This window comes from Lepidochelys kempii, chromosome 7 (genome assembly GCF_965140265.1).
Source record: "Lepidochelys kempii isolate rLepKem1 chromosome 7, rLepKem1.hap2, whole genome shotgun sequence".
NCBI lineage: Eukaryota > Metazoa > Chordata > Testudines > Cheloniidae > Lepidochelys > Lepidochelys kempii.
In genome coordinates, this window is record NC_133262.1 from 52,355,106 (window position 1) to 52,376,616 (window position 21,511).

General features: G+C 42.6%; 1 protein-coding gene across 7 annotated transcripts in view; it reads left to right on the forward strand.

Moving 5' to 3' along the window:
* The window catches only part of USP4 (ubiquitin specific peptidase 4), a 97,836-nt gene that overhangs the window by 57,214 nt on the left and 19,111 nt on the right, over nt 1–21,511 (forward strand). For 4 of the 7 annotated variants that reach the window (XM_073352709.1, XM_073352711.1, XM_073352710.1 and 1 more), the window contains 4 exons: nt 14,788–14,979; nt 16,281–16,369; nt 17,943–18,155; nt 18,235–18,305. In XM_073352709.1, the coding sequence (XP_073208810.1) occupies nt 14,788–14,979; nt 16,281–16,369; nt 17,943–18,155; nt 18,235–18,305 (565 nt within the window). The other 3 variants (XM_073352714.1, XM_073352713.1, XM_073352715.1) reach the window with 3 other exon arrangements.

Here is a 21,511-nt window from a genome sequence, read left to right on the forward strand (position 1 = left end):
GGCAAAAATAACTACAGACATATGGGACTAGACGTCATCCACTAAGGGTACATTATTGAGTTTAATCTCACCTACTTGCCACAAACCCTCTTCCTGGCCCCTTTTCAGGGACCACTTTATCACAAGGAGATTCTTCTTCAAGAGGTAAATTCTCTTCTCCAGAAAAAGGTCATAGAACCAATGCCCCCTCAATATCAAGGGAAGGGGTTCTATTCCCCATATTTCTTGGTCCTCAAGAAGTCCAATGGATGGATACCGATTCTTGATCTTCACCAACAAAATGTATTCAACCAAAAATTAAAATTCCACACTGGCATCAATAATCACCCCTCTGAAAGGGAGCACTTTGTTCATGGCCCTTGACATTAAAGACGCGTACTTTCCTATCGACATTCACCCATCCCACAGAAGGTTCCTCAGATTCCTCTTTGGAAGGACTGCTTCCAGTTCAGACTCTTTCCATCTGGGCTAGCTTTGCATAACATACTGCTGTAGATACCTAGAATTGTTAGCTACTCTGTTACCTCTTTGCCTCAGCAAGAGTGAACTTTGCTGGAGATTAGATTTTGTGTTAGCTCCCAGCCACACCAATCTGTCTTCCTCGCCAGCAAACTCCTCAAGGCTCTCCCTGCCTAAACCTTGCCTAGCAGGTAACAATCAGTGAACTCCAGCCATTGCAGAGCCTTTATTACTGTATACTTACAGAAGATATAAAGTTTGCTGCTCTTTCAAAGAGTCAGTACATTACAGTTTATTAGCTTAAGTGGAGTAAACATATCCTTCTCTTCAAACACAGCAGTGCATTGTTTTATAGTAAAAGTAAAACAAATTTATTAAAGAAATCATAGGTTAAGTGATACCAGGTATATAAGGAGTAAAGATAAAGGGTTACAAACAAACAAAAGATAAAAATATGCTTTCTAAAGGCTAAGACCTAACTAAAGATATACTCTTTATTCAAGACAGTTTCCTCACCATTCTTTTTTCCAGCAGTAGTTGACTAACTTTTAGCCAGGATCCAGAGTCTAAGGTGCTGGTTTTCCTTTTCTGCACAGGTGAAGGATAATCACAAGTCTTCATGTGTTCTTATATTGCCTTGGTTATATCTGCCTTGGTTTCAAGGGTCAGTTGATTCCCTGAGGTTCAGTCTCCTGTTTCCTCCGGGCTGACTTCATTTTGATTAAAGTATTCCCCTAGTGTGTTCCATTGTGATACTTCCTGCTGCAGTTTTACAGGGTAAATGGTCTCTTCCTGCAATCTTTAACATCTGGTCTTAGTTTCTAAAAGATACCTAATAAGGCATATTTTGTACAAATATCATTGCAGTAGTGTGTAGGGTGTGAATATAGGGGTGCCTAGGGTCACACTACCACACCCAGGGTCTTCACAAAAGTCCTTTCAGAATTGGCAGCTTGGATAAGATTAAATAATTTCACAGTCTTTCCATATCTCAGTGACTGGTTCCTGACTGGCAGATCCAGTAGGAAAGTCTGCTCGGTGACAGCGTTCCTACTTGGTCTATCTTTCCACAGAAAGTCTACTTTGAACCCTGTGATGTCCATAGACTTCATAAGAGCAACCCTGGACTTGACTACAGCAATAGCCTGTCTTCCCACAGAGAGATTCCACATCTTAAGTGATCTAATAAAACAGGTCACCCTCAGTCAAGTCTTAACTTTTCCTCCATGACCACATGGCCTTGTTAGAGGGCTTATTCCTTCACCCTCTTACTTCCCTGGTCCTTCTGGCATGAACAGAGAGCAACAATACCTGAAGTCCAAAGGTGCAAACAATTTGATGTTTATTGGGTGAACTTCCAGCAAGCAATGATTCCAGTTTCCTTCCTCAGTGTCCCCCTTCCCAGCTCTGACACCACAGAGCCTGACCTGTGTCCCTGTTCCCATTCCCGTTCCCCTTTCCCCCACCCGAGCAAAACATGATTCCAATCCCCCCCCCTTACTTCCTGTTTGACTGCAGACTATATAGTAAAACTTGAGTTCTGCTTAGCTATATCTTAACCACTCATTTTACTGAAATTTAACTAACCAATCCTAACATATTGTAATATGAATATCTAACAAATTAGATCCCACCACCTTAATTGGTTTACACCCAACAAAATTATAGAGCAGACAGAAAAAGTCACAGAACCAGACAGAGATTATACAGACAAACAATAGGGAAGTGGAGACTACAGTGATAGAACAACACAGAAATGAGGATTTCACACCCTAGCTATTGATAAGTAAGTTCTTGTCAGACAGGATGCTATCAAACAAAGTTTTCTTTAACTATCTTTATCTGGTGGTGATAGGAATACAATCCTGTCCTGATAATGCCTAACAGCCCAATAGCACCTTATTCCAATGTGACTGGTGAGGACATGACCGTACGCTTTCCAATTTATGGCTGCCTCTGCTGCTTAGCCAAAGGCCTTAGCCTAAGAACAAGGCCTTAGACTATCATAGTAAGAGAAGGTCTGTAAACAGGCAGACTGTGATTTTGATTCTTGTTTTGTACCTCTATAACTAACTAAATGATAAATATATACCTAAATTTTTAAAGTATAGGCCTTTACAGACAGGCCTGAATATCTATATCGCATCAGGCCTTGTGCACCCTTGTTATACCATTTGTCAGGCTCCATCTGCACTTGCCCCGTTTGCCACGAGTTTTCAAAGATAATGGCCAATGGCTCTGCAATCACAGCCGCCAATTCCTTTAGCACTCTCGGATGCAACGCGTCCAGCCCCATGGATTTGTGCATGTCCAGCTTTTCTAAATAGTCCCTAACCACCTCTTTCTCCACAATGGGCTGGCCACCTACTCCCCATGCTGTGTTGCCCAGCGCAGCAGTCTGGGAGCTGACCTTGTTAGTGAAGACAGAGGCAAAGAAAGCATTGAGTACATTAGCTTTTTCCACATCCTCTGTCACTAGGTTGCTTCCCTCATTCAGTAAGGGGCCCACACTTTTCCTTGGCTTCCTTCTTGTTGCCAACATATCTGAAGAAACCCCTCTTGTTACCCTTAACATCTCTAGCTATCTGCAGCTCCAGGTGTGATTTGGCCCTCCTGATTTCATTCCTACATGCCCGAGCAATATTTTTATACTCTTCCCTGGTCATCTGTCCAATCTTCCACTTCTTGTAAGCTTCTTTTTTATGCTTAAGATCCGCAAGGATTTCACCGTTAAGCCAAGCTGGTCTCCTGCCATATTTACTATTCTTTCGACACATCGGGATGGTTTGTCCCTGTAACCTCAATAGGGATTCCTTGAAATACAGCCAGCTCTCCTGGACTCCTTTCCCCCTCAAGTCCAGCTACAAGATGGAGTTTTGGAGTCACATGGGCAAGTCACCTGTCCATGAATGACTCAGAACTTACAGGTAACAGCCATGGTTCACATGCCACCTTTAATGTCCTCATGTAGACTTCTTACGTGGATTGGAGCCTTCCAAGATCCATTGTCCGTTAAGTGCTTCTTGACTTGGCACTTAAATTCCCTTCTAAAGAAGCTGACCAAATGCCTTACTAAGGTTATTTAAAATCAAACAAGTATACAGCCAATATTCATAACTTTGAATACAACAATGACACATGCATACAAAGAGGATGAATATGTTCAGTAGATCATAACCTTTACATAGATATGTTTCATGGCATATGTAGCATAAAACATATTCCAGTTATGTCATATACACATTCAGAAGCATATTTCCATAAAGCCTTATGGGGTTCACCATCACACAGTATACCAGCCAGGCATGCACAAGTCCCTAGTAGACACACTCAGCAGATGTTTTTCAACAGACCACGAATGGGAGAGTCATGATTCCATTCTCAACAATCTCTTCAACCAAGGGGGAACATCATCCTGTAATCTCTTTGCGTCACCAGGGAACAGAAAACTCACTCTGTACTGCTCCAGAGTGGCTCTGGGCTGAGACTTGAAGGGGACACCCTTCTGTTACCCTGGATGGATCACCTCACATATGCCTTCCATCCCACTGATACCACAAGTCCTGTGAAAGATCCATCATGACAGGGCTCAAGTAATCCTCATCGAGCCCAACTTGGCCCAAGGCAGTTCTGGTTCTTGGACCTCATGAGGATTTCAACGTGTCTGCCCATCAACATCCGACCATTTCTGGATTTGCTGGTGCAACACAACAGCACAGTCAAGCATCCCAACCCAGCACCACTACAACTCAAGGCCTGGTATTTGGATGGACATCAGATGTAGAGCACACATGTTCAGTAGTGTTCAATCCATCCTCAACCATAGCAGGAAGTATTCTACCAGGATTCAGCCAAATGGAAGCATTTCTCTTCTTGATTACGATAACGCCAGTCATCTCCAGAGTCTGCTGGAATCCAGCTATCCTTGATTACCTACTCACCATTAAGACATTGGATTTTTCTGTCAGTTCCCTACAGGTTCATTGGGCAGCAATCAGCACTTTTCATCCTATCAAGGACCACACTATCTTTGCTCATCCTACGACGACTAGATTCTTGAACGGGCTTCTCAGATCTTTTCCACTGGTGGAGTTTCCAACACCTCCCTGGGACCTCAACTTCGCTCTTTTGCTTCTCATCAAACCTCCTTTCAAACCATTAGCCATCTGCTCTATGTTTGATCTCTCAATGAACGTTGCCTTTCTAGTTGCTATCAAATCAGCCAGAAGGCTGAATGAGCTGGGAGCGCTCGTAGCAGATCAGCCGTTTACCATTTTTCATAAAGAGAATGTCTTTCTTTGCTTCCACCCAAAATTCACTCCTAAAGTGATTTGAGAGTTTCATATGAATCAAACTGTCCACTTACTAGTATTTTTTCCAAAGCTGCAGACCCCTGATGAGAGAGGAGACTTCACTCCCTAGATGTCCAGTGGACACAGGACATTTATCTACTGAGAACAAAAGTAATTGGAAAGAAACTTAGACTTTTTATTTCCATAGCAGAGATTGAGAGATCAAGCTCTATCTGTGCAAAGATTCTAAATGGATCTCGGGCTGCATCATCCTTTGTTAGCAACGAACTCATATCCCCACCTTGCCCAGAGGCAATGAAAGCCCACTTCACCAGAGTGCAAGCAACCTCTATGGCGTCTTTGCGAGACATACCTTTACTAGATATACGGAGGGCAGCTAGCTGGAGCTCCTTATGCAACTTCACAAGACACTACGCTTTGGTCCAGTCTTCTAATACAGATACAGCTGTGGGGACGATGGTATTACAGACAGCCATAACTTTGCATCCTCATACGCACTTCCTGTTGACTGCTGCTTACTAATCTCTCATGTGTGGAATACACATAGGGACCATGATTCAAAGAAGAAATGGTGGTTACTTACCTGTAACTGGAGGTTCTTCGAGATGTGTGGTCCCAATCTGTATTCCTCTACGTGTCCTCTGCTGTGGATCATAGCCAGATTCATAGTAAGGAAAGGAACTGGAGCGGTGTCATTCCATACTGGCCTTTATATTTTTTGTTTGGAGCACGAGGAGAACAATTGCACACATACAGACCTTTGGACACTGCTTTCTAAAAATTTCCAGACTCAGGTGCATGGTGTGCATAGAATACAGATAGGGACCACACATCTTGAAGAACCTCCATTTCTAAAAGTGCATTTCATAGTCTGTAATTGGGCCTGGAGGTGAGCAAGAAAGAGGGATTCTCCTTGCAGCTTTTTGTGCGTATCACTTACTGGAATAAAGGTTTTTTAGGAATTTGTTTAATTAGCATGAACACTTCATTTAATAAAACAGACAATCAAAGACCTAAATACATAAGCTGTTGATCTCCAAGCATTTGTATATGGAAAAGAATTGTAAATATCTCCTAAAATTCAGTAAAGGCAAAGGTGGATTTGCAATAACCTAAAATTATAGGTTTCAGAGTAGCAGCCGTGTTAGTCTGTATTCGCAAAAAGAAAAGGAGTACTTGTGGCACCTTAGAGACTAATAAATTTATTTGAGCATAAGCTTTCGTGAGCTACAGCTCACTTCATTGGATGCATTCATTGGAAAAGACAGTGGGGAGATTTATATACATAGAGAACATGAAACAATGGATGTTACCATACATACTGTAACGAGAGTGATCACTTAAGGTGAGCTATTACCACCAGGAGAACTGGGGGGGAGGGGGGACTTTTGTAGTGATGATCAAGGTGAGCCATCGTTAATAACCTTTTTTGCACCAAGATTGAGGTCTGTGATTTAGTGTGCAGAGCTGGGAGTGGAGCAAGCAAAGTTTCACTGTGCGAGTTTCATCTGATGATAAGTTGAGAGGGGGGAAAAGGGACAGAGGAAGGAGGTTTTTGGTATCTGTGACATCTTTGCCGGGAGGATTTTGGGTTGTCTCAAATTAATCCGGAAGCTTTACTGGTGGTTTAATGGACTCCAGAATAGAATTTTTGAAATTTTCAGTGTATGAAATGCAGCCTGCAACATGGCTCTGTTTTTAGGTTAAAGGGGAAATTATTCCTGATGTTAAAAAGATTCTCTGATGTTTAATTACAAAGATTAGTAAATCACTAAAAATCTTTTTTAGAGCATCTGAAATGTACCATAAAGTTTGGCTAATTGACATTTTACTAATCTGTGCATTTCATAAGTCACTCTTGCACACCAGTGGTCTGACCTTACTTTCCACCAAAAATTCAGTGATAAACTTCATTGTGTGCAAAACATATTCCATAGTACTCACTAGTATATTCTGAAGAAGTGGAATAAACAAAGTACGTTTTGAGTTGTACTATACTTGCTTTGTTGTTTGCTTACTCACTCGCTTGCAGCCGATCTCCCAGGCATTTTTGAGAATTAATCAGTCCAAGATTTTCAAAAATGGGTGCCCTAAATATAGGGCCCCAAATCCATATTTAAAACCCTAAATAAATGGCTGGACTTTCAAAAGTGCCAGCCGCCCAGCAGTTCCCATTGAATTCACTGGTTGGGGGGTGTAATTCTTGAAGAGTCTGGAGTCCTTCAGGCTCCATTCATCTGTAAATTCTGTTGATGTGGAGAGAGTGGCTCTAATCTGAGCCTGAAGGAGGTATAACTTTCCTACAGCTCTGTCTCTAGTTCCATGCCACAGATTAAATCTGTTATTTAGATTGTGAGCCCTTCCGGAAAGGACAGTCCTTTCATAGCATCTGGAAATTGCCTAATGCATTGTGGGCACTGCCAGAAACAAAAGATATTTAATGTTACTAAATGTGCCTGTGAATATGGTTGATATCTGAGAACACCAGGAATAATCATAGGGCTGTTGTGGTGGGTATGAGACCCTGGGCTACCCTGTGAGAATTATCCTCCGGAACACTGAAATCAAGGACCACATGTATGCATTTGTTTTATGTAATCCAAAGTTCGTTGCTCAAGTGACATCGAGTTCTAGGGTCCTTAGAAAACCTGGCCTGGCAGTTTTTTCTTTTCTTCTTATCCCAGTACTGTTTCATGAAGTGGATCCAAAAAAGGAACATTTTCCCTCCTAAATGGTCAATTCTTTGTAACATCTATCCAGCATTGTTTTGAAGAGAGAATCAATAAAGAAAGTTAAGTTAGGTCTGCAGATAGGAGAACAGAATCACTCTTGGTGGACTTGAGTTTCATGATTCTGGAGTTTTGAATTCAATAAATGTTGTTAATTAGCACCCAGTGTTCATTTTGCAGATGGAAGGAGGGATTTGTAGGAAATGTAGAACAGCCTCCTTTGACACCCTGTACCCAAGTAACACCCTGTAACCTCAAATTCACCCCTTTTATATGATATTTTGTACAAAGCATGCCTCATAAGTCATCATTTGAAAAGTCATAATTTGCTGAACATCATTGTCCCATAACATTTCTGCATTAATGTTGTATATGGAGTTATGAGATTTTGCTATATGTTTGTTACTGAAACATATTGAAAGTCCTGGAAAATGCCCACAGACTAGCTCCTTAGAGATAACAGAGGACTGTAGACCGAGGCCTTACATGTCGTTCTCCAAACAGCACATACATAGAAGGTATAAGCAAGAAATTTGCAATTCACCAGAGGTACACTTCACATCTCACGTATACCACAGACTGTATGTCTTGCACCCCAGCAGGAGGGTATTCCTTCAGGAGAGTAGGAAGGTATAAAATAAAAGACAATGGCTTTTTCATTACCTCTCCTTCCCCATCTCTCCTCACGGCAGCATTAGCATTTAAAAGACAAAAGGGGAGCATCATTGAGCTGGGAGGGGTGGTCCCAGGCTGGAAGGAGACAGCCTGTTGAATATCCTTGGTTATGTTTAGGAATTAGATTGCAACATTATTTTAGTTCCTTTTGTAACCAATTCTGACTTTTATGCCTTTACCAGTTATAATCACTTAAAATCTATCTTTCTATAGTTAATAAACCTGTTTTAATATTTTATTTAAACCAGTGTGCTTTGACGGAAGTATTTGGGGAATCTCTACTCAGGTTAACAAAGGCTGGTGCATATCCATTACCCTTTGATGGAGTGATGGACTAGTTAATCGGAGTATCTTCCTGTATAGAGTTCACGAGTGGCTGGGAGAACATTCATGTAACTTTCCTGGATGTGCCTTTATATGCTGATGGCTGTGTGAGAGAAAAGCCTGGAGGAACTGCTTTTCACTCGCCAAGCAGCGTAAGAGGTGTCCCGAGCTAGAGAGTTCCGAGCTAGTGATTCCACAGTTCAGATTGTACCCTGGGGATGTGTCACCTCCCTTCAGTGAAGCACAGAGTGTGACAGTACAATTACGACTTTCATTCTGTTGCTTTTGTCAGCAGGATCCCTTAAGTGTCAGATGAGGGCTTTGACCAGAAAGCATTGGAACAGGTCTCGCTGTACACAGGGCAATGTACAGTTACATTGCCAAACAGGCACTTTGGCAGGGAGAGCATTCGGAGGCTCATGGAGGTAGAGGATAGAGGACACTACACTTCTTTTTCCACATAACTGTTTAACAAAGGATGTCTTGTGTTAGTGCCGACGTTTTAATCCCAATTGTACATCTCAAAACCGCTGGTGTGTGGAAGATAAAATGCTTGGTTTTGAAAGATACACTGGAAAGTATTTTTAAAATCCTGGATATGAGGCTTTTTTTTTTTTCCCCTTGGTCCCTTTATTATGGCTAACCAAAACCTGAAAAGCTTTGTTTTGTGTTGGGTTTTTTGGGGGCAGGTGATTATTTTTTGGGGGCAGGTGAGGAAAGGGAGAGAGTGGCACTGGAATTCTCTGAAAGTAGTTTCTTTCACAGGTCTCCTTACTCATACGCTCTCCCCCTTATGACAGTAGGTTTCAATGTATAATTGAAACAGTTCCATACAAACCAATGGTATAGTAATTGACAATTGGAGCATATAAACTGTAGAGGGGGAGATGCTTTTTGAAGCAAGGAGTGTGGGTTTAAATAAAATAGAACTTCTCATAAGGCCCTTGGAAATGCACACAAGGGCCTTGTGTCCAAAGTGTTGCTCTGTGGGAGTATTTCCACTTTCCATAGCACTGTAAATTGTTCTCTGGAGGAATGTTATTCCTGCTGAAAGAATAGTGAGATCTCTGTGGCATGTGATCAGAATATGACTATGTAAAGGTGGTCTGCAAATCAATCTGACAAAATGCCATCAGGTGTTTGTGCTGAATGCCCTCATTCTCCAGGCTAAACAGAAGAGGGCATTCAGTACATAACCAGAACACTTACTATCTTTTTTTCTTAGGTCCCATGATGTCCAGCCCCACTAGGGCTTCCGGCTCCCGCTCCGATGTAACGCCCCAGCATGTACCATGCTGGTGATGTCACATCACCCAGGGATCCTGCTGGAGCATGGAGCCGGCCTACAAGGGGTCAGGTAAGTGACTTTTTAAAAAGTACATTGCACAGTTTTGCAAAGTCTTATAGTTTTTGGTTTGGGGTTTTTTGTTTAATTTAAATTTCTTCTTAGATCATGGGACCTAAAACGAAAGCTTTTCAAGTGATTAATATTCTGAATACCCCCATTCTTGTAGCCTGGCTAATGGGGGCATTCAGTATATTGTATTGTTAAAGTTGATGCAACTTTGCCGAGTTGATTTGCAGGTCACCTTTAACTTACACTTTAACTTATGTGCACATTTTTATAAAATGTGTGTTTGCCATATCATGAACCACTTTATTCGGCTTTCTCTGTCTTACCACATGCTGTGATTTTTATTCCAAAAAGTTCCTGGTTTCTAAAACATTGATTTGGGTGCAGAAGCTTCTGACCTAGTACCATGATAAGGACATAGCAATTTTGTCAGTCTGGATTAGATCAGTCAGTGATCCAGCTAGTCCGGTGTCTTTTCTCTAGCAGTAGCTTATACCAGATGTTTCTAAGCAAGGTGTGAGAAACTCTGCAGTAGGCAGTTCTGGCAAGATTTTCCTAACCTTCTCAATTAGCAATTGACTCATGTCCTGAAATGAGGTTTTAGTTCCTTTCCAAAACTAATCTGTATGTTTAATATTTGCTATAACAACTTTGGATATTCTCATTACCGTAATAAATGTCTAATTTTTTTTAATTTTATCAAGCTCTTGGCCTCCGTAATGTCCTGTTATGATCAGTTCTACAGGCTAATTGTCCATTGCGCTTCTTGTGATTAGTTTTGAATTTGCCACTTTTTAGTTTCACTGGCTGACCCCTTGCTCAGGTATCATGAGAGAGGGTGAATAAAAGCTCCCAACCTTCCTCTCTAGGTCATGCATTGTTTTGTTTACTTTTATTGTATCCTCCTATAGGGTAACAATCCTGGTCTTTGCAGTCTCTTTATCGGAGACTTTATTCAGGCCCCTAGTCAGTCTCATTACTCTTCTCTGCCCTCTCTAATTCTGCAGAATCCTTTGTAAGATACAATAATGCTATTTTCCTTATTGTTCTTTATTCCATTACATAAAACACAGGATCCCTTAAGTGTCAGATGAGGGCTTTGACCAGAAAGCATTGGAACAGGTCTCGCTGTACACAGGTTACATTGCCAAACAGGCACTTTGGCAGGGAGAGCATTCGGAGGCTCATGGAGGTAGAGGATAGAGGACACTACACTTCTTTTTCCACATAACTGTTTAACAAAGGATGTCTTGTGTTAGTGCCGACGTTTTAATCCCAATTGTACATCTCAAAACCGCTGGTGTGTGGAAGATAAAATGCTTGGTTTTGAAAGATACACTGGAAAGTATTTTTAAAATCCTGGATATGAGGCTTTTTTTTTTTTCCCCTTGGTCCCTTTATTATGGCTAACCAAAACCTGAAAAGCTTTGTTTTGTGTTGGGTTTTTTGGGGGCAGGTGATTATTTCTGTTTTTTACCTTAAAAATATCTGGAATATCAACTCTGGTGTTTCATGGATTTCCTGGAAGACTTCTGGGACATCTCAAGACATGTACATTGTGAATTCTCAAAGCTTAATTGAACTTTTGGGGGTGTTGAATCTTTAACAAAAGCATCTTTTCTCCCAAAACTTCATTTGGAGTTTAAATTAAATAGGCCTTAACAAAAAAACAAACTAGAATTTTGGGCAGATGAACTAAAAGCCTTTTTCCTCTTGGTTGTTCAGCTTCCAGTTTCTTGGTTCTTATGATGTCATTGTTTCGCTACTTCTCTAGTAACAATAGAGCCTTCCAGGACAGGCAAGACCTAAATATCTTATGTTTTTTAAAAAAAACTTCTAGCTTAAAACAAAACCAAATGCAACCTTAGTCTTCTGTATCGACCTTAAAGTGGAAAGAAGGTACAAGTGCCTTGTTTTCCTTTGCAGGTCAATTTTGTGAGGAAAGGGAGAGAGTGGCACTGGAATTCTCTGAAAGTAGTTTCTTTCACAGGTCTCCTTACTCATACGCTCTCCCCCTTATGACAGTAGGTTTCAATGTATAATTGAGACAGTTCCATACAAACCAATGGTATAGTAATTGACAATTGGAGCATATAAACTGTAGAGGGGGAGATGCTTTTTGAAGCAAGGAGTGTGGGTTTAAATAAAATAGAACTTCTCATAAGGCCCTTGGAAATGCACACAAGGGCCTTGTGTCCAAAGTGTTGCTCTGTGGGAGTATTTCCACTTCCCATAGCACTGTAAATTGTTCTCTGGAGGAATGTTATTCCTGCTGAAAGAATAGTGAGATCTCTGTGGCATGTGATCAGAATATGACTATGTAAAGGTGGTCTGCAAATCAATCTGACAAAATGCCGTCAGGTGTTTGTGCTGAATGCCCTCATTCTCCATGCCCACTTTTTAGTTTCACTGGCTGTCCCCTTGCTCAGGTATCATGAGAGAGGGTGAATAAAAGCTCCCAACCTTCCTCTCTAGGTCACGCATTGTTTTGTTTACTTTTATTGTATCCTCCTATAGGGTAACAATCCTGGTCTTTGCAGTCTCTTCATCGGAGACTTTATTCAGGCCCCTAGTCAGTCTCATTACTCTTCTCTGCCCTCTCTAATTCTGCAGAATCCTTTGTAAGATACAATAATGCTATTTTCCTTATTATTCTTTATTCCATTACATAAAACACTGGGGTTTTTTAGCCATTGCTGCACATTGAGCTGTCTACAGTGATACCCAGTCCCTTTGCTGGGTTGATGTAGTTAATTTAGAACCTTTTAAGATGTATGAACAATTCATATTATTCTCTCCAGTGTGTGTGTATTGTATTTGTCAAAACTGAGTATGTGCTGACATAGAATCATAGAATCCTAGAATATCAGGGTTGGAAGGGACCCCAGAAGGTCATCTAGTCCAACCCCCTGCTCGAAGCAGGACCAATTCCCAGTTAAATCATCCCAGCCAGGGCTTTGTCAAGCCTGACCTTAAAAACCTCTAAGGAAGGAGATTCTACCACCTCCCTAGGTAACGCATTCCAGTGTTTCACCACCCTCTTAGTGAAAAAGTTTTTCCTAATATCCAATCTAAACCTCCCCCACTGCAACTTGAGACCATTACTCCTTGTTCTGTCATCTGCTACCATTGAGAACAGTCTAGAGCCATCCTCTTTGGAACCCCCTTTCAGGTAGTTGAAAGCAGCTATCAAATCCCCCCTCATTCTTCTCTTCTGCAGGCTAAACAATCCCAGCTCCCTCAGCCTCTCCTCATAACTCATGTGTTCCAGTCCCCTAATCATTTTTGTTGCCCTTCGCTGGACTCTCTCCAATTTATCCACATCCTTCTTGAAGTGTGGGGCCCAAAACTGGACACAGTACTCCAGATGAGGCCTCATCATTTTGTCCATTTGTCAAATTGATTTGCAGACCACCTTTACATCATTTTGTCCATTCACGTAACTATGCTGGGTACCTCTAAAGGTCCTAATGCTCCTTTGTTCTTGACCAAACTAAATAATTTTGTCATGTGCAAATTTTGCCACTTTGATGCTTGCCCCTTTTTTCCAGATAGTTAAATAATAAGTATATTAAACATTGGTATTCTACCTTGTGGCACCAGTGTTAACCTTTGTCAAGATGTAAACCGGACATTTATTCTTATTCTGTTTTCCTTTTTTTAGACAGTTTTTGACCCATAAACGATATTTTGCCTTTTTCATCATGACCATTTAGTTTCTTTAGTAGCTTTTTTGAGGAACTTTGTGAAAGGCCTTCTGAAAGTCTCAATGAATTGTTTGCCTCTCTCCACTTGTTTATTGACTGATAGATTAGTGAGACTTGATTTTCCTTTGCAAAAACTTTGCTGATTATACCCTGTCATAGTGTGCTCTTCCTAGTGTCGTATTCTATTTTTAAATGATCATTTAGACCAAATTACTAGGTACCAGAAGGAAGAAGTTCTGGCATATAATTCCCTACATGATCCTTAGTGCCTCTTTAAAATATAGGCACTACACTTGCTACTGTCCAGTATATGGAATTCTTGAGTTTTTGCAGTGATGGTTCCTTCTAAAGAAGCGGCAAATGCTGATTCTTAAAGATCTGTCAGCTGCCTTTAACACCATGGGATATAAGTCTTGCTGACACGTCTGTGGTTCCTAGTAGGAGCAGGTAGAGCTCCTCCTGAGTGGCTCTACTCGTTTATTCTGGTGGGTAGTTTTGGGCAGTTGCTTTTAAGGCTGTTTACTGCAAAGTACTGTAAAGTTACAGCTTGTTGCCCCTCTGGTATAGAAGTGTGCTGGGATGGTTATTGAAATATGGGTTGCAGTGCTTTAGTTTGAATATGATGCTTAGCTCTGTGTCCCCATTACTTCTGAACCTACTCGTGCAGTGGAACAAAGGACCCAAGGTCTGTATGAGATTGAAGCATGGAAGAGGGCTGGCCTTCTCAGGCTCAGTTTGGATAAGGCTGAGGTAAATGTTGATTTCATGTGTGGATGGGGGGGCAACCAGAAGAATTTGGCAAGGAATATATGCTGTTTGTTATGCGGGTACATGAAGGAGATGGTGTGGTTAACTTTTTTCAAAAGGGACAAAACGTTTATCACACTAGAGTCAGTTACCAATATGTATTTTCCTAATGGTGCTTTTTAACATAAACAATATCTGTAGTCACCACAGCAATGTTCTGCAGGAGGCGAGGGAGACAGCAGGGGTCTGGGCAAAGGGGCAGGGATAGTGGTCTGCACACTCCTCAGTGCCTGGGAGGTGTCCATGAGAGAATCTCTCTGTTAAGGTGTGGTCCATAATGTGCCAAAAGTTTGAGAACCCTTCTTGTCCTTCCCAAGTGTGAATCTTTTGCAGAACCCTTGCTAGAGTTAATTAGTATTGCTTCTGTCTGCCCACTGTGCTTTAGGGGTAGAACTCACCCATTTCTTTCTTTCAAACAGATATGAAGTTTGCAAGTCAAGCGAGGATGGTGCTGAGTGCATCACTCTTTCTGTATACTTCAGAGAAAAAAGAATAAGACAGTCCAGCACTTCTTCAGGGACTGTTCTTTGTGGGCAGCCACTACTAATCTCTGTGCCCAAACACAAGCTCACTCTGGATCACTTGTACAAGGTTGTCTTGGAGCAGATTGGGTAAGTACAGGCATGGTAGTGGGGATGTTCATACAAAATTCTAGTATTAGCTCATGCGGTTATACTGTAGTGGGTCTGTCTCAACCCCTCTGAGGTCAGGAAGCTGCCCAGTTTCTGGCCCAGAGCTCCACAGCTTTTCCCTGTGACCATGCTCCCTTTGATTTGCATGATTTCTGCAGTGGTTATTTCTTAATAACTAAGTTGTATGTAAACCCTTGTTCTCTGGCTGACAGGCCACCATTAGCCATTCAGAGTGAAGGGACTTGCATAATCTTTTTATGATAATTAAGGCAACTGTCTACTCCAATTGACTGCTATAATTCCTCTGCTCTGATTGGCTCCTCTGCTTGAATTTTCTAGTTGTTTTCTTTCAACAAAGATGTTGCCACAGCATCTGCCTCCTTCAGCTGAAGCCAAAAAACTTCATGAAAGAGAAGGGTAAAAAAAAACAAAAATCAAAAGAAATGGGGCAGAATCTGAAAGACCTACCCCCACCTTCCTTCTTCCACACACGCCCCCAGAGGAAAGAAAGAAAAGAAAATAACCGTGTGTGTGTGTATGTATACATGCAGAGGCCCCCCATTAAAATGTTCAGATATACTGGCAATCAGCATATGTAATAATGATATTCCCTTTACTGTCATTCAATTGCAGAGATAAAACTGTAAAGACTTTTGGGTAGGATTTTCAAAAACACTGTGTAAGCCTGAGTTTTCTCCTGTTGAAGCCAGGGCTGCTGTACATGGTGGTTTGTTTTGATTTGGTTCTGTGGACACTCAGGCTTGTTGTTCATTGTCTTTAATAGATGTACAGCAGTGGCTCTCAACCTTTCCAGATGACTGTACCCCTTTCAGGAGTCTGACTTGTCTTGTGTACTTCCAAGTTACACCTCACTTAAAAACTACTTGTTCATAAAATCAGACATAAAAATACAAAAGTATCACAGCACACTAGTACTGAAACATTGCTTACGTTCTCATTTTTACCATATAATTATCAAATAAATCAATTGGAATATAAATACTGTACTTACATTTCCATGTCTAGTATATAGAGCATTGTATACAAGTCATTGTCTGTGTGAAATCTTGTTTTGTACTGACTTTGCTTCTGCTTTTTATGTAGCCTGTTGTAAAACTAGGCAAATATCTAGATGAGTTGATGTATTCCCTGGAAGACTTGTGCGTACCCCCAGGGGTACACATACCCTTGGTTGAGAACCACTGATGTCGGGGACCCAGGCATTCTGGCATTGGGCACCCACATGAATGTCCTAACAAGAATACATTTTCTTTGTTTAGCCACTACATTAAATTCCCTCTGACAAAAGAATATTCTAGTGTATGCCTGGACAGTGGGATCTGCAATGGCTCCAGTGGTGGCTGCGAAGGTAAAATTTAATCATTTGGATTGGAGAAGCTTTGCTAGAAGGTCATTCAGACTACCTCTATCCGCTTTTAATTTTCTGCTTTATTGCATTATTGTTGTGGATTGCGGACTTTAATGGAATGTTTGGTTCTACACTGTGATTAAATCACATTATTGGAGAGGGCTTCTGATCTGCATGTGTGATAACAATGGCCCACAAAATCTCAAACTCCTCTGGTTACACAGTGCAGTATGTCAAGTTTGTGTATTTGAAGAACCAGGTGTAGTGCATTAGTCTTCTGCTACACTAGTAGTCTCTTGTCCCTGATCTCTATCAGACGTTCTAATGGCTCATTAAAGCAGGTGGCTGAGCAGCAGGAGGGAAAGGAAGGGGTCCTGTGAGGGCACCGTGGTGTAATCAAGTGAGAGAGTGCCCAGAGCCCAGCAGTCTAAAGCTACAGGGGCTCTCGCCTGGGCAGAGCCCTACAGCCTGTTGCACATTTACACTTCTGTGGACACGCTGCCACCAGAGGATCCTGCTGTGCTGCCATGAGAGTAATTGTGGGAATAGGGGATAGGGAAGAACTTAAAACAAGAGACATGCTGCCTTGCTGTAGAAAAGGGGAGCTACCTCCCTTGGACCTTCCCGTCTTCCTCTGCTGAAAGGACAGACCCCACTGAACCCCTGCCTCTGTTGGGACACTGCTGGAGCATACTGTCAGCTATGCTAACTGGCATGACGTGTAGCCCAGTGTCCACCTGGTGTTCTTCACAGGAACAAAATACCTGTTTTGTCCTTACCTTCAGGACCCTTCACAAATTAGCCCCTCTGTCCTCTTTAGTGCACTAATGATGCCGCTCTTGATCACGGCTTTCCCTCTTCTCCCACCAGCATCCATTGTTCTTTCTTCCATGCAGCTTCTCCCCAAAGAGCGGACTCATGGGGACTGATGTGGTCTGAATTTTGTGTCAGGCGGAGAATTAGCCCCAGCATTTTGAATGGATTGGATTTGAAAGGGGACGGGGCTGTGGAGGTTGCAATGACCCACCTGTGAGATTTTCAATTACCGGCAACTTTCAAATCTAGATTGGATGTTTTTCTAAAGATCTGCCCTAGTTCAAACAGGAATTAATTCAGGGAAGTCCCTGTGCCTGTGTAATAGAATCATAGAATATCAGGGTTGGAAGGGACCCCTGAAGGTCATCTAGTCTAACCCCCTGCTCGAAGCAGGACCAATTCCCAGTTAAATCAGGAGGTAAGATTATGTGTTCACAATGGTCCCCTTTAGAGTCCAGGAATCTGAGATGGTAAAACCCAGTTTGTATTACCTAGATCCCTCAATAGGAAAAAAACGCCTTTCAGGTGCAACTGATTAGCAAATGCAAATTTCTTCTTTAAAGTGTGAATCTACTGTTTTTAGTTGGTTTGTTGTAAAGCAGCTTCTGCCACATCTTCACTGGCATTTGTGTGTCATGTAAGCAGAGTGTGCCTCTCCTAACAAGCTCACACAGCATGGTTCTCGGTGAGGTAATTGTGTCTCTATAAAGGCTACAGAGCATGTAATATTGTACTTGTTGTTTTTAATTCTCACCAGTTGAAGAGATGGAACATCAGGATGGAGATGAGGAGGGCAGGGAAAAAGCCTCAGAAACAGATTCCTGCCAGTCAGAGGGTTGTGCAAATGATTTGCTGGGGAAGGAAGGGCAGCATCACAAGAAGCATCTGTTCACCTTTAGCCTTGTGAACTCCTATGGGACCTCTGAGATAAACTCAATTACGACGGAGGGGAAACTTCTAAAACTGAATTGTAGGTATCCTCTGTAACTCTTAGCTCTCCCTTCAGTAGTATGCTGACAGCAACCCTGACTCGTTGTTCTGTCCTGCAGCCTATGCCACCCTTGCTATTGACTTGGATCCAGACACCCGGAAGCTGCTGTTTGATGAACAAGAGTCACAGGTCAGTAGTTTGCTTCTTCAAAGGTTAATGATGTGATCTCTAGCTGGAGTTAAGCAAATGCAGAGATGCTGATACAGAATGCAAGAGCAGCCCCCTCCTAGGAATCCGAGTCCAGTATGGAAGAGGAAAATTTATCCATTTGCCTGAAAACTTCTAATAATAAGGTCTACAGATCCATTCCAGTGGGCCTTCAGCCTGCTTCCTCAGGAGGCAGAACCAGAGTTATCAGTCCCTGGCAGTGGGATTTGCCCCTGCCCTGAAAACCTCGCCAGTTTGAGAACTTGCACAGCAAAAGATAGTTTGTCTGGTCAGTAGACTAGTTCAGAATTCACTTCCGGAACACTTGAAAGATATTACAGTTATGTTCTGCAGAGCTTAACAGGAACTTGAACATTTCTTATTGTCTTAAATCCTGAATTGGGGTCCCAGTTTGTAACTGAGAATGATCTGCTCTGTGTCTGGTCTGGATCTGTGGACCTTACTGCTGAGAGAAAGGAAACTTTCAGGTAAGCATGGGGAAATGTTTCTACTTTCTCATGCTAGGGTCTGCAGACCTCTTAAAGTGAGATTTTGATTGCAGTGTGCATGTCGGGAGGGAGAAAACTGACACACACCTACCCTCATTTACAACCGACAGGCATGTACGTATGCAGTCACATGCTGCTGTTGCAGATTAACCACATTTAGGATCCAAGAGTATCCAGGGAGGCAATAGAGGTAAACTCCAGTTCTTCAAGTGATTGCAAATACCCATTCCACAGTAGGTGTTTGTGCGCTCCAGTGTATAGGTGTAGGAGAGTTTCAGCTGTTAGTGTTACCCGTTGGGGCAGCCTGAGCACCCACACCATGCAGGCATAAAGGGATGAGCTGCCCCGACCCCCTTCAGTTCCTTCCTACCCCCTGTGACACATTTTTGGAGCTCCCTGGCCTTGCTTCTGCAAGTCTCTACTCCATACCTGTAAATAGTACCCGTCTATAGTCAGTACAGAAAATAATTGTTTTTGTTACTTTGTGTGGTTATGGCACCCAGTTTGGGTACTGGCCCCACTACTGAAGATATGCCTTGCTCTTCAGGCTTCAAGCCCTGACACTCTAGCAGCAAGGCAATGCCTAATAATGACTCTCACCCCAGCTGCCTTAAGTTCTTGGGGGAGGCTCATGTGAGTGATAGGTGTGGCATTTGTAAGGCCATTAAGCCACATTCTAAAAAAAGATAGGGCAGCCAGATTAAAATATCTCCTGATGGAACTGGCACGGTGTCCTCCATCTGAGCCATCTGCCTCAGTCCAGGTACCGAGTACCTTGGTGTCGGTCAAGAGCAGCTCACCACTGGGCAACCGGTACCAAGAGATGGATCAGCATAGTTAGTAACAGAGGCAACAGAAATTGGAGTTGATACTAGGTGTGTCGACAGAAGAACTCATCCTCTTTACGTCTGAAGACTTGGGAGGGCACTCCAAGAGGAAGCACTCATCAGAGCATTCCTCTAAACAGGGGATTTTGTTGTCTTCAAAGCCCAGCGCAGGCCTGTTGAGACTGACTCCTGAAGCACGTTAGTCGGCATCTCCTTGCACCACAGTGTGTCTTCCTGTTACTGTCTACCCCTAAGGCATTTGAGGCTACGAGAGGGTTGTTAAACCTCTGTGTTGCCGTCACCAGCAGTTCAAAAGCCTCTCCCTGCCCCCAAGATACTGCTTCGAGTGCCTTCGCCCCTGCACCAAGCAGCTCCATCAGATTGTGCCATCAGGGTACCAGTTAGGGCTGGACCATCCAAGGAAAAGCCACAGATGGTCTCCCCAGCTCCCCTTTCTTCAGATTCTGAGCCTTCTTCACTGCTACCAATGGGTATGGCTGTGACCACAAGAAGAGGTTTCTTCCTCATCAGACTCTGAAGTGGGATCCTATGTATCCTAGCTGGTCTCATTAGGAGGGATGTGTTGCTGCCCAGCGTGGTTTCTGCCTCAGTACCAGCAGGATGCTTATAGAAGAGACCTCAGGACTAAGCATAGTTGGGAACTGGGTCCTTACCGGTGGACCTTTTGGAACCTGTGGGGCTTCCTGCCCAATCAGTAGCATCCCTGCAGCCACCTCAGCTGGCTTCATCTACTGGCGTCAGGAGCATCAATACCCCTGTGGCATATTGGGGTGCAATCCAGACCAGGGAGTGGCTGTGTCACGCCTGCTCTGTAACCTGGAGTGCCTTTGCAATGCCTTGCTGTAGCCTCCAACATGGCCTGCTTTCAAACAGCCACCAGTCTGTTGGTCACTATCAGATGCTTGTGTGAACTGCAGCCTGCCAGCCTCTCAGCATCTTTGATTATTACTGCAGGGTAACCCCAACACACTCCCAATCCCAAACTTTCCCCCAGACATGTATATTCCACAGTGTCCAGCCCTCTCCCACACAGTCCAGAAATACTGTTTGTTATACCCTTAAGGGTATAACGTACACCAGCTTATCTGATAAATGAAGTTACCCAGACACTTTACATCGTGCATTAGATGAAACAATAAAACAAATTTATTAACAGATTTCAGAGTAACAGCCGTGTTAGTCTGTATTCACAAAAAGAAAAGGAGTACTTGTGGCACCTTAGAGACTAACCAATTTATTTGAGCATAAGCTTTCGTGAGCTACAGCTCACTTCATCGAATGCATACTGTGGAAAGTGTAGAAGATCTTTTTATACACACAAAGCATGAAAAAATACCTCCCCCCACCCCACTCTCCTGCTGGTAATAGCTTATCTAAAGTGATCACTCTCCTTACAATGTGTATGATAATCAAGGTGGGCCATTTCCAGCACAAATCCAGGGTTTAACAAGAACGTCTGGGGTGGGGGGAGGAAGGGTAGGAAAAAACAAGGGGAAATAGGTTACCTTGCATAATGACTTAGCCACTCCCAGTCTCTATTTGCAGATGAATTCCAATTCAGCAGTCTCTCGCTGGAGTCTGGATTTGAAGTTTTTTTGTTGTAATATCGCAACTTTCATGTCTGTAATCGCGTGACCAGAGAGATTGAAATGTTCTCCGACTGGTTTATGAACGTTATAATTCTTGACATCTGATTTGTGTCCATTTATTCTTTTATGTAGAGACTGTCCAGTTTGACCAATGTGCATGGCAGAGGGGCATTGCTGGCACATGATGGCATCTATCACATTGGTGGATGTGCAGGTGAACGAGCCTCTGATAGTGTGGCTGA